Source organism: Tupaia chinensis, unplaced genomic scaffold (assembly GCF_000334495.1).
Source record: "Tupaia chinensis unplaced genomic scaffold, TupChi_1.0 Scaffold000680_1, whole genome shotgun sequence".
In the NCBI taxonomy this organism is placed as follows: Eukaryota; Metazoa; Chordata; class Mammalia; order Scandentia; family Tupaiidae; genus Tupaia; species Tupaia belangeri.
In genome coordinates, this window is record NW_006160204.1 from 2980858 (window position 1) to 2994250 (window position 13393).

At 41.3% G+C, this 13393-nt stretch overlaps 1 protein-coding gene across 1 annotated transcript in view; it reads left to right on the forward strand.

Annotated features, from left to right (window-relative positions):
- The window catches only part of FAT3 (FAT atypical cadherin 3), a 595653-nt gene that overhangs the window by 380556 nt on the left and 201704 nt on the right, over positions 1-13393 (forward strand). Inside the window, 1 exon segment of the mRNA XM_027776536.1 lies at positions 2571-2632. Coding sequence (XP_027632337.1) covers positions 2571-2632 — 62 coding nt within the window.

Below are 13393 nucleotides of genomic sequence, written 5' to 3' on the forward strand. Positions count from 1 at the left end.
GGCCTCATCCCAAGAGATTCTGATGAAGTAAGTGAGGAATGGAGTCAAGAGGCAAAATCCTCGCTTTTAAGTTTTGAAGGTGATCCTGAAGGGCAGTTATGGAAGAGAAGTTGCTGATCTCTCTTGAAACCCGTGGGTGGTCTTCTCTCCACTGTTTCCAACACAAGTTCCTCTGTATATTCATGAGCATGGCTGCCATTCACATAGAGAGACTTTACAAATGGTTTTAAATGTCACACACCTACCCCACCCACAAAGACACGCCTCACCCACCAAACAATACCTTCCTAAACAAACACATTATAAGTCTATAGCAAAGCTGAAGATTAGTAGGACGTAAATGATCTCTTCCACAGCAATCTTTCCTGAGTATTAATGAGCTCCTTTTCTTTAGGTGGGTGGCTAGTGGGCATCGGAGCTGCACAATCAAAAGGCAGGCCCTTCCTATGAAGTGAAGTCACTTTATAGTGACTGTATAGAAACTATAGTACATGAGCAAAGGATATAGAATAGGGCACAGAGCCATCACGGTGGTGTGGAATGGGGACGTATCAGGCAGACACCGACCCCAATTAGTGGGTCAGCAAAGGCTCTGAGCTAAACTTGAAAACTCTGTGAATGTTACCTGGCGTGATGAATACTATTGTAACAGCATAGATTGTACATTTCAAAATTGCTAAAAGAGTACATTTGAAATGTTATCACCTCAAAAAGAAAGAATATGCATTTTAAGTGATGGATATATGAATTTGCTGAATTTAATTATTCCCCATTGGATTCATAAAGCAGAGCATCACTCTGTACTCCATGAATATATACAACTATACCTTGTCAATTTACAATAAAAAAGAAAAGGGAAAGAAAAATCTGTGAGTGCAGCAGTTGGGTGGGACACATTCCAGGATGAATTTAGAGAGAGGCAGCTCATTTGTGCAGTAGAAATGCAGGTTTGTCTCACATGGGGCACAGAGATTGGAGGAGACAGGGCCATCATGGAAAGGGCTATGCTACCCTAGTTTGAAATTTTTTTTAAGAGGGAGTTTTGGTATAGGGTGTATGCACTGACTAGAAACAGAGAGACAGAGAAAGTGAGAAATACCCCCCTATAGGGTATATGCCTACGCCACAATTCCGTCTCTTCTAGGGATTTGGGGCATGAACATATATGCGGCCAGTGGGAGTTTCAAGCCACCAGGCCCAGGACTTGAACTGCGGTCAACCATGTGGGAGTCCAGCTATCTTAACCACTATGCCACTTGTTGGCTCTACCCTAGGTTGGATTTTGAAGGCATTTAGTCTTTTGTGGCCTGTTATAGGCTTTCTCTGAAGTCCATGTTACACCTTCTTCTTCTGTGTTGGACAGAAGCTTGAAGTTAAGAAGTCCTCTGCAAATCCTGGTGAAATACCATTTCCATATTTCATGTACCTCATCATCTCAGGAGCATTTTCATGTGATTTTCTCTGTTCTTTCCTTGTCAATCAGAATATACCATGAAAACACCCAACTCATGTTCTCTTCAGGGAGATTATGAGATCAAAATATAAAAAATAACTGACCTCCTAATTGTCATTTGACAATAAGAAGAGTAATACCCAGGGACAAGCAAATGGCATAATGATTACATCACTGAACTCACACACACTCAATCGTGGTTCGGGTCCTGGACCCAGTGGCTTAAAACTCATTCCAGGCGCATCTGTGTGTGTGCCAAGATCCCAAGAGGAGAATGGAAAAGGGATTGCAGCATGGCTATCCCCCCTAAGGGGTGACTTCTCACTTTCTATGTATCTCTGTCTCTCCCTGTTTCTCTGGTAAGTGCGCACACCTTAGAGAAAAAAAAAAAAAAAAAAAAACGTAATAACCTGTAAATGACAAACTGGTACAAGTTTAGATGACTTAAAGGTTTTGTCTTCTCATTTCCTCAGCTTTGTCTTTATTCTCAGAGGTGTGATTTATGTGTGAGCAATACCTGTTGAAAGAAAAGATAGATTATTTAGAACTTATTTATCTAAAAATTTAAACACATAAAACAAAATAATAAAATTACAGTATCTTTGGTGTGTTAAGGGTTATTTAATCCAAAATAATGATGTGTACTAATAGTTATATGGAATAACAAAACCAAAAAATTATATAAGCATATAAAAGTTCAATAAGAAAGTACTGTTTCATAGCCTGAGGCTAATCAACATTAACAACCTATTTATTGTTGAAGAACTCTAAACTCTGTAATGAGGTTCTTACTGTAGAATTTCAGTCATATGCAAATGAATCATTGAAACTCCTCATTATGAGGAAAACAGTAGATCTTGAGTGGGTTTTTATATCCCCAAAGTCATTACAACACCTCCACTGTGGTAAGCAGAACTGAAACACATTTTTTAGGTTTTCTTTGTAAATTTTATTTTAAGAATAATTTCAGAGACCATTCTGATTGTTGAGGTGTGGTGGAATTGGAGCGTCATTGTCCCCACTGTTTTTACTTTTCCTTTAACTGAACTTATTTCCCAGGCTCAGAAAGCTACCTCACTGAGATATTTAAAAGTCAAATATTCTCATTTCTACACAGGTCTGATTACAACAACTTCAAGGAAATTGGATCGAGAACAGCAGGCAGAGCATTTTCTAGAGGTAAGCGCATAGAGGGAACTGGTGTTCATTAAAGCTGACTTTCACTAAACTTCTTTAACCTTCACCATAAACTAGTACTGGAATATATTTGAACAGTAGGTTTTAAAATGAATTATTTATTGGGCCGACCCCATAGTTTAGCAGTTAAGGGAGCAGGAACCAATAAACCCTCCGACTGGACTCCGCCCTAGAATCAAAGTACCAGAGGTATCAGAGCTTGAAAAACCACTCAGGGTGTGTGTGCAGGATGCCACCTGAGCAGGATAGAGAAATGGGGAAGAAGGGACTGTAGTGTGGCTGCACCACATTGTAGGCTGCACCCCTTTCTCTCTCTCTCTTAATCTCTCTCTCTCTCTCTCTCTCTCTCTCTCTCTCTCTGGCAAGCACACCCACCTTATAGCAAAAAACTTAAAACAACAACAAAAAAAAAAACGAATGTTTAAAACTATGGCAGCCTGGGACCAGCAGTTAGCATAATGGCTATGTCACTGGACTCCCATGTAGTCAACACACACACACACACACACACACACACACACACACACACACACTAGTATATGTACCCTCTGGCAATTAAGAAATGAAACTATTTCTCGTAGTGAAATTGGTTCAGCATTTGGAGATTTCTGGTGTATTCTTACTGTGCTCCTTTGTACTGAGTAAGAGTGCCAGGGCAAACTTTGCCTTTCTCTGCAGACAGGCATGTCAACATGTCTTGACTTCAGGCCCCTCTGTCAGTAATTAGAAAAGAAAGTTCAGGAGCAAAGCCCTGTGAGCCACTGCAGCTGCAGATGTGAAAACATATGGAGCAGAAGTGCTGCAGTTCAAGTGAAGCACGACGTTCGTGAAGAAGCGTGTTACCTTCCTCTTCATTTCTTTTCTTGGGGAGATTGAGGAAGAGAAGGTTGCTAGTTGATTCACTGCCAAGATGGCTGTTTCTGAAATCATAAAATGGACTCCCATAATTCATTAAGACAGAAACAGCAGCAATATAAACTCTAAGAGCATTATTTCTGGGGAGAAAAAAAGAAACTATAAGGCAGGGGATGAGAAAATAGATATAAAAGAACCTCACAGAACATTCTTTCTATACATATCAAGTATCTTTATGGGGAAGCTCAAAGTCTGAGTAGTGAGTAGGACACTGATTTCAGTGCGACTGTGTGATGCAGAAAGGACCACAGTGCTTAGAACTCAGGGAATTGTTGAAGTTTTTTCTTTTAAATTTTATTTATTTATTTTTAACTTATTTTACTCACTACTTTTTTACAGTGCACAACATTGCTTTTTCCAGCATGAATACGGTGCTATTCGTCAAGACAAAGACATCACCATATACATTATCATCAGCAAATAACTTTCCATTTTTGTGTCAATTAAATGTAATGCTTCTTCCCCCTGTTCCCCTCCCTCCCTCTCTTACTCACCCCTGTATTACCCCATCCTTACTATCGCTACTGTGTCCATGCTTCTAAAATGATCTTTTAGTCCCTAAGAACCATTTATCAAAATTCACCACTTTTACACACAAAAACACATTAGAATCTCTCCTGGTGCCCTCCTTTAAATCAGTTCACCAGTTACAACTTACTTAAACACTGGACTAGGAGTTAGGACATGTGGGTTTGGAGTTACCCAACCACGATTAGTTGAAGTCAGATGTTGCTGCTTCATTGCCCTGAACCTCAGTTTCTCCTACTTTGAAATGTAGCAAATAATTACTATTCCATATACCTCGAAGGATGGCTATTAGGATCAAACCTTATATTTTCTATCAAAGTATGTTTTAAGACTCCTAAAGCATTATACATAATAAAGGATTATTATTATTATTACGCAGCTCTATGATAATCCTTTTAAAACATTGCTATCATCTCATAAAGATAAAAGACTCCAGGCTGCCAAAAAGTAATTATAATAATTCTTTTTCCAAAATCATATTAATGGGCTGTAGCACCTACCTGGTCCAGAATTAGAGTTCGTTTGCCAGAATAATAACACCTTATGTTATATTTATGTGCTTTTTTCCTTTCTAGAAGAGAGACCAGGACACCCGGAGAGGCTGTGTTCTCAGATAGTTGAACCCATTACCTCCCCACAGGAAGAAGGGAGGGTGTCTCATTAGCTGGGGAACCTGGCTGAGATCACTTACTGCCTTGTCCCTCTCAAGGCTGTCAGTATCCTCAGGGGGGTGCTTGGCAGAGTGTAGCTATTTCAGGAAAAATCTATGGCGAGGAAGGAGGCAAGTGTCTTTTCCAAGCATTTGCATTCACTTCCCAAAGATTTAAGTTGATAGTGTGATGCGGAAAAGATGACTCCTTCCTGGCTTCACATCCTTATAGACTTATATAATCACAGAAGAACATTCTGGTACTCTGGACTAATACAGAGTGGGATCTAAAATATTATTTCTCAATATGTGGTATAATCTGCATAAAGCAGTAGGGGTAGCATAGCAATTAATAAACTTATATAGTTGTTGGGAGAATAAAATATAAAATATGTGGGAGCCAGCAGATAGCATAGTGGTTATGTCACTGGACTCCCACATGGCCGACCACGGTTCCAGTCTCAGAACTGGTGGTTTGAAAATCATGCCAGCCACATGTGTGTGTGTGCCTAAGATCCTGAGAAGAGATCAGAGAAGGAATTGTAGCATGGCCACCCCCTCAAGAGGTGATTTCTCACTTTCCCTTTCACTGCCTCTGTCTGTCTCTCTTTCTCTCTGGCAAGCATACATGCCCTATAGCAAAAAATCTCTAAGAAAAATAATTTAAAATATAAAAAATTGCATAAAGCATCCAATACAGTATCTGGCACTAAGTAGATGCTCAGTACATTGTAATCATTGTAGTTTTAATTATTATTGTGTGTCAAATTACATGACCCTCCTAAAGATTTAACTTCATCTCCATACTCCAGGAAGGATAGAAGCTCTAGGAAACTGAGGTAAAGAAGGAGGTCCAGGTAGCAGCCACTGGACTTAGCTCATGGGCCAGGCACTGCCCCAAGTGCTGGAGATACAGAGTGAGCAGGAAGGATGGGGAGGCACTTGATAACCAAATAAACACTAGCTCTTTGGTTGCCCTCTGAAGCCACTAACGAAAGTTCCATGAGAATGCCTAAAAGGGCAGTTGGTAGACACATTAAATACATGGGTCAGGAGGGCATCATTGAGGAAGTGACTTTGGTGACATGATGTTAGCATTCTGTTCAAGATATAGGCCAGTCTAATAAACTCTGTAACGACAGAATAGAGGATGTAGGGTAGAATGTAAAAAGAAGTTAGAAAAACAAGGAATGGACCAGCAGGTGGTGTGGTGGTTAAGGTGCTGGATTCTCACATGGCCGACCTCAGTTCAAGTCCTAGACCCAGCAGCTTGAAAATCACACTGGAGGGAGGGAGTCCCATGATTGGGTCCTGATGGGTTTATAAAGAGAAGAAATGACTCAGATGGATACAGACCATTCTCTGCTCTGCTCTGCTCAAAAAGTCTGCCTGCCTCCAACCTGTGATGCCTTTGAACTCGCCAGCCCCGGCAACCATGACTCAAATAAATCTCTATTTTTTTAATTTAAAAAAAAAGAAAAAAAATCACACTGGCGTGTGTGCATGCATGCCGAAAATCCTGGAAAGAGAATGGAGAAGAAGGGATTGCAGTATGGCCATTTGCCCTGGGGGGTGATTTCTCACTTTCTCTCTCTCTCTGTCTTTCTTGTGGCCAGTGCATACTCCCTATAGGGAAAAAAATATCAGGAAAGAGAAGGAGCAGGAGACTGTGGCAAGGATTCTGAACTTCTTCCGGAATGTAATGGAAGGCCATAAAATAGGGTGACAGAATGTAATTGCTGTTGGAAGAGATGGCTGGCCACTCAGCTGGGGCAGGGCACCAGTGGCAGTGGGGACCCTGGGGAAGGGAACGCTTTTAGAGTTCCAGGTGAGAGATGGTGACAGTTTGGATAAGGGTGAGGGCAGTAGGTCAAGAGGGGAGTTGTCGCAAACAATTCCCATCATGATTCTGGGTAACAAGCAGCCAAGTAGCCTTTCTAAAGTTTTCAGAGTGGATATCCTAAAAACCATAGGTCATCTGAGTCATACCAGCCTGCCCTCAAGCCACTCCATTGCGCTACCCAGCTCCCAGGAGACCTCATCACAGGTGTTCTTTCATTTAGTAAATCTCCTGCCAAGGTTTTCAAAAAACAGTTGAATCTCAATCTCTCTCACTGTCCCCTGCCTTTTTCTTCCTCTCTCATACATACACCCTTTTGCTCTCATTCTCTAAATAGATACATATACACACACAGAATATTTATATGTATTATATATTACAAAGAACTGTATGCAAATTCAAATATATATATATTTCAAATATATCTAGATAGATAGATAGATAGATAGATAGATAGATAGATAGATCACTTTGCTCTAAGAGTGTGAGCACCTATTTCTTTTTTTCTGAATGGATCAAGGAAGGAATTTTGCTTTAACTTAGTCCTATAAAAAAAATGTGTACAATAATATTGAGTGTATAGAATAGAGTTCTCTATAGTACACAGGTTTTTGTAACTGCTGATACATTTTGAGTTGTAAGGACTGGGTGTGGGTAATTAACCTCCTGGAGAGTCTTTAATTGCCAAGATAACCTTATGCTCCTTTTAAGCTCGTATTAACCTTCTGGCTCTATTTCATCTCTCTCCTTCCCAGTAAAGTAAAATGGACTCTTCTTAAAAGAGTCCGTTTTAGAAGCTGACCTGGCAGGTACATTTCTGAATAGGTAACAGGAGTACCCTGAAGATTTGTTTGTAGTTTGCTGTCCTCATGATAGAAGGCACGTTAATTATATACCGCTGGCACCCTGTGCATTGATTTAAGATATTTACCTGAACTGTGCGTGCGCTAAGAGGGTTTTGAGTTTTTAAAGCATTCGCCTTATATCTGTTACTGTAAGATGAGGACTGTCGTTATCAGAAACCAAAGAGATTTCTAAAGCAGCAAGAACAACAGAACTGTATGCAAATCCACGAGGATGGTTTATGGACTTTGGTAAGCTCCAGATGTTAACATTTGCCTGGTTTGGAAGTCTGTTCTATGAAAATATTGGCCTGACTTACTCTTCCTACCATCAAATGCATAATTAGGGAGTTCTTAACTCAAAGCCATACACATCCCTTGACAGCCAGTTATGAATGGAGAGGAGGTGGAAGGCTAATTCAGCATAGAGATGCAGAGAGTGGGTAACAGGCCTGTAAACGAAACGGTGAGTTCATGTATTAGCTTAGTGGCTGTGACTTTAGCCTTGATTACTTCATTATCAGAGAAGGTCGCTGTGAAACAGGGAATAAATGCACTAGCTCTCTTATACTGCAATCACTGGTGAGATGGTTTTCTCACCTGTGAGATGCTTTTCCCTGAGGGCATGAAAGTTGATTTATCAAGGTAGTGGAGGAAAGCTTAACTGTCCTATTCAGAGAGGCTTGAGATTATATTTTGGTACTGCTCACAGAGCTTAGATGAACTGGGAAGTCCTTCTGAACCCCCTTTCCCTCATCTGGAAAATGAAGACAGCAATGTCTACCAAAGAGTTAGTATAAAGAGTGGATAAAATGACAGGTGGAAGGTACGTGGGTGGTACCCGTTCCAGGGACGGTGGTGGCTGAAGTCAGCACCCATTGTCTCAGTCATTTCTGACTGTATCTACAGCATCTAGCTCAGTGTCTGGGAAACTAGGTAAATGTGTGGATGAATGATTACACCAAGAGACTTTTCTTTCACCCCTGAATGATATCACAGAGAGGGAAAAAGCATACATTGAGAGGCAGAAAGAAGGACCACTTGGCCTCTTTGCATCTGCATGAGCTTTGCCAAGTTCCGTGTACTTCAATCTCCTTTTTCTTCATCCATAAAATGGAGGTAATAGTACCTACCTCACAGATGAACTCCACAAAGGGCCTGGCACACATAGAAACTACCAACCTATTGTTTGCCCCTCTCTCTTTTTCATTCTCTTCTTTCTCCCCTTGTCCTCAGTACACTAGCAATTCTATTTCTTTTCTGTACTGGCTCCAGTAGTTTGAATAGCTTAATGCAGTTTGATTATTCTTAAAAGATATATCTACTTAAATAATCCTATAGTCCTGGCTTAATTATGTGTGAATCTTTATCTTGCTTGCTGAAAGAATATTAGTTTGCCTCCCTTTTGATCTTGAAATGCTTCTCTGTTCAGGGCTGGATGGTTCTGATAAAAGTCTTCCAAAGAGAACAGAGAGAGTATTTTATTTGCCAATCAAAAAAGATGACAAGGCCCAGTAACCGGTATAAAGACAGGAGATGAGAAATGATGTTGTATATATGCATATAATGTTAAGCAGCCCAGAGGATGTGGTGAGATTTGATAGTGAAGTCAGAATAAATAACGAAACGTATTACAAAGGAATGCATTAGATCTATAGGAATGTATATTATTTCATATCTGCCCTTTTAACACACTCATCCCTTGTCCTCTGTGAGATACAACTCATGGGACATTGTGTTTCTTCCTGTCCGAAATTCTCATTCCTTTTTATAACTTTATTTTCTGAGGGAAAAGTATTACTGTTTAGTAAGTTTTTATAACATTTCCTCTTGCCTTAAGATGCAAATGGATTTCTTCAGTAAGTGCACAGCCTTAGCGGTTTCTTACTTTGGTAAGCCTCTGCTTTTGAAATGATGATCATTTTTGGTAGAAGAGAATTGCAGGCCCATTTCAATCCATTAAGCAGTCCCTATTTTCATAATTTAACTCCAAGAGTAATGGCAGCGTCTCTCATTAGGCTCCTCTTTGGGCCACCTCAAAAAACTCTGCAGGACTTAACAGTAGGCCCTCAGAAAAACATATGTTCCTGTGTGAAAATAGCGCGCCATGTAGCAGGCACCAGACAGAGGAGAGTTGATCACAGCTTCTGTGCTCCAGGGCTCCCAAGAGAGCACTGTGCACAATTAAGCCCCATCAGTGCCTTGTGACAAAACTACTGGCCTTTTTCCATCCTCTCCTTCGACTCTTTCTTTCTTGACCATTCCTTCTAGGGCTTTAGCAATCCACATTCTTAGTGTATAAACTTCAGTAATGTTCATGGAAATTTACTCTCTGCTTTTTCTTCCTTTCTTAAAAACTTTGTCCGAGGCCTATTCTGTGCCTGGCATTGGGCCAGGTACCCAGATGCTGTTATTGGAGTTAGTGTGTTTTTCTCACTGGATGTTTTGTTTTTCTGACTTTTACACTCAGGTCTATGAGATTACTAAGGATTATGCAGGGAGTTAGATCAGTTAGCCACTATCTTGGGATAAAAAGGCAGTTTTCCATCAATATCATGTAAACTGCTTCTCTGATTATACAGATGCATAATGAGAGCAAAAAGAAAAGAAAGAAAAAGAAAAGGAGAGAGGGCTGGTGCCATAGCCTTGTGGTTAAGGGGTTAAGGGAGCTGAATCCCACATGGCTGACCATGATGTGAATCCCAGCTCAAGAGGCTTGAAGAAATACACCAGCATGTGTATGTGCATGTCCCCAAATCCAGACAAGACAGAGAAATAGAGAAGGGATTACAGTGAGACCATGCCCTATTGGGGTTCTTTTTCCTTCTTTCTCTTTCTCTATCTCTTCTCTGGTGAGCTCAAGCATCCTCTGATTTAAAAGGAAAAAAAAAGAGAGAGAGAGAGAGAGAGAGAGAGAGAGAAAGAGAAAGAAAAAGTGAGGAAAAATTCAAGGTCACCTACGACTTCCTGGTAGAGTGTCTGTTATAGATCTTCCTCTCTCTCTCTTTTTTTTTTCTTTTAGAGGTTTTTGCCATAGGGCGTGTGTACTCACCAGACAGACAGAGAGAGACAGAGAGACAGAAAGCGAGAAATCACCCCCCAGGGGGGATGGCCACACCGCAATCCCTTCTCCTCCATTCTCCTCTCGGGATCTTGGGCACGCACACACACACGCCTGGCATGGGTTTTAAGCCACCGGGTCCGGGACACAAACTGCGGTTGACCACATGGGAGTTCAGCGACATAGCCATTACGCTAACTGCTGGTCCCTAGATCTTCCTCTCTTTATAGAACAGATATGGCCCTACACTTCCATCTGCACTCAGAAATGTGGCAAATAGAATCATCTGTTCCCACTCTCATTTTGTAATAGCAGATTGACTCAGGCATCAGGTCAGACTGCCCTCCAGGATCAGTGTCTGTACATCTGAAAAGAGATCTTTTCTTACGCATGTTGATTTTTCTACCTACCACCCTCTAAGCTGTTCCTCAGAGCCTAGTACTGTGCCCTTCTCTGCCCACCCAGCTGAGAGCAGGGATTTTTCTGCTGCTGGGTGCCATCCTGAGCTCCAGGACAATGTCCACCGGAGAGGATGCTGGGCCCACATTCTTAAGTCCCAGCTTGGACTCAAGATAGGAATGACTGAAGAGCAGGTATTCGTAATCCCTTATGTGGACGTCATGTACAGAGGGAAGACCATGTGAAGGCACAGAGAAAAGACAGACATCTTTTCTCACAGCCAAGACATGAGGCCTCATAAGAAACCAACCCTATAAACAATTTGTGCTTAGACTTCTAGCCTCCAGAACTATGAGAAAACAAATGTCTGTAGTATAGGCCACTCAGTTTATGGTATTTTGATGTGGCAACTCTAGCAAATGTACACAGCAGCCAGACTTCATTTATTGGCTTATTCCTTCCCCACATCACACCACCATGTTGTAAGACTCCACAAATGCAGCAGGCTTTACTAAGGAACTTCGGGAAACTACAATTAAAATGTAGAAGAATAAAACCTTCATCTAAATATGATTTCCTTCCTCCCTACTCCATACTCCAAAAGAGAAGTAGTGAAAATTCTTCACAGAGGGTTTGTCATGGCTCACACTCATTCCTAGTTAACTGCCTGCTCTCTCCACCTTTCTCAGTGAGTGTTTCCAGCCCACCATTTCCAGAAATTCTGACATTTTACCCATATGAATAATTTTTATTCAGAAACAAATCTACCTAGTGATAAATATTTTTCTAAATCAGTGTCATCCTTAAGTCTTAAATGTTCCCAAAGAGTCTTAGTGGACCAGGCGGGAATGGCCTTTGACACTCTAAGTTAGTTAAAGGAGGGGTGTTGATGGCATAGTTGATGTTAGTGATGGGTTAGGTGGTGGTAGTGGTGGTGAAGGTGTTGTGGGAAGTAGTGGTAGAAATGGTAACAATGGTGATGATGCCGTTGATGGTGGTGCAAGAGATGTTAATAGTGGCAGTGGTGTGGGTGGCACTGTGAGAGATGCAACAGTGATGATGGTGGTGATGGTGGTGGTAGCAGCAGTCATGGTTGAGTAGTAGGGATGGTAGTAGTGGTAATGGTGTTGCTGATAGTGGTATAGTGGCAGTGGTATGGTGGTATAGCTGTGGGGTGCAAGTAAGAGCTGTCATTTCTAATCCTGCATAATAGTCCAGGTTGAGGTGGGTCCATAAGAAGGATCCTTTTTAAGATCTCAGTGAATCATAGGTATACCACTTCATTTTCCCAAATGGCCAAATACTAAATATTGAATCAGACACATATAAACATTCAAAGCAAATATTAATTCTGAGATGTAGTTCATTCAAAATCAAGATGGTAAGATGCCCATAGAGCTGGGAAGGTAACTCAAGGGAGTGGCAAATGTATAGGTGGGGGAGGAGGAGGAAGTACAAAGGCCTCACCTGCCCCTAATAAAGAGCATCAGCCAGTAGCAGGTCTGGAAGCAGGAGGTCCAACAGCATCAGAAAGTTGTATTAAGAAAATAAAAAAGAAAGATTAGATTTACATGCCCAATCTCCCTATGTTAAATGTTGATGATTCCATTTTTAATGATATAAGCCAAGGAGCCCAGCCACAACACTTGATAGAAAGGAAGATTTCTTTTCTTACCAACCTCTCTTTTGTAATCCTCTCACCACGTACTCAATAATTCACATATTTTGCAGAATAGAATTAGTTTCTTGTCATCTCTTCACCTTGTGTCTTTTCAAAATGTGTTCTTCGGGGACCACTTTAAAAATAAGAAAAGAGACCTTAGCTGAGTCTTAAGAGACCCTATTGAGGTTGGAAAGGACAGCATGGGAGGACTTGGCTAGGTCTTAGCTGAGCTCTGGCTTCATGCCCATCTCCATCTGAACAGAAGGAAGCTCTGGGTCCTTGGATTACACAGACTTGGGTGAATGTTTTGTCTGCTCTGTTTCTTGCTGGCAGTAGTTCCTCACTTTTTAACTTTGTGTGTGCCCTGGTTATCCTCCAAGTTAATAACCTGCAGGCAAACACACATACACTAGGAGAGCTATCTGGAATAAGACTTTGATTCCCTAAATAACCACTCTAATTCACCTGTTTGTGAAAGGCTGCATTTGTTTTGTTTCGCCCTAAATCTGAACACTAATTAGTAGAGCAACAGTAAACGAAACCTGTTCACTTGTTCTGGGAGAGGTCCTTCAGCGGAGTGGCTCTACGTGGAAATGGAAATGAGCCGACTATGGATGCCCGCACGCCTGTGCGGAGCAGGCGGATAATTGCTCCAGGCAGGTTACAGCCTACTGAACTGTGCACACAGGCTGTGGGGAGCCGGGGTTCTGCTTTGTTTGCACTTGTAAATGGTTTTCAAATACCGTGAGATGTCACTGCCTTTAAGTCTTTGGATATCAGCAGTTGTAACATCCCAGAGCACTCCCTGTGTTCTTAGAGAGCATAGAGGGAAGGAAGACCTCTTTC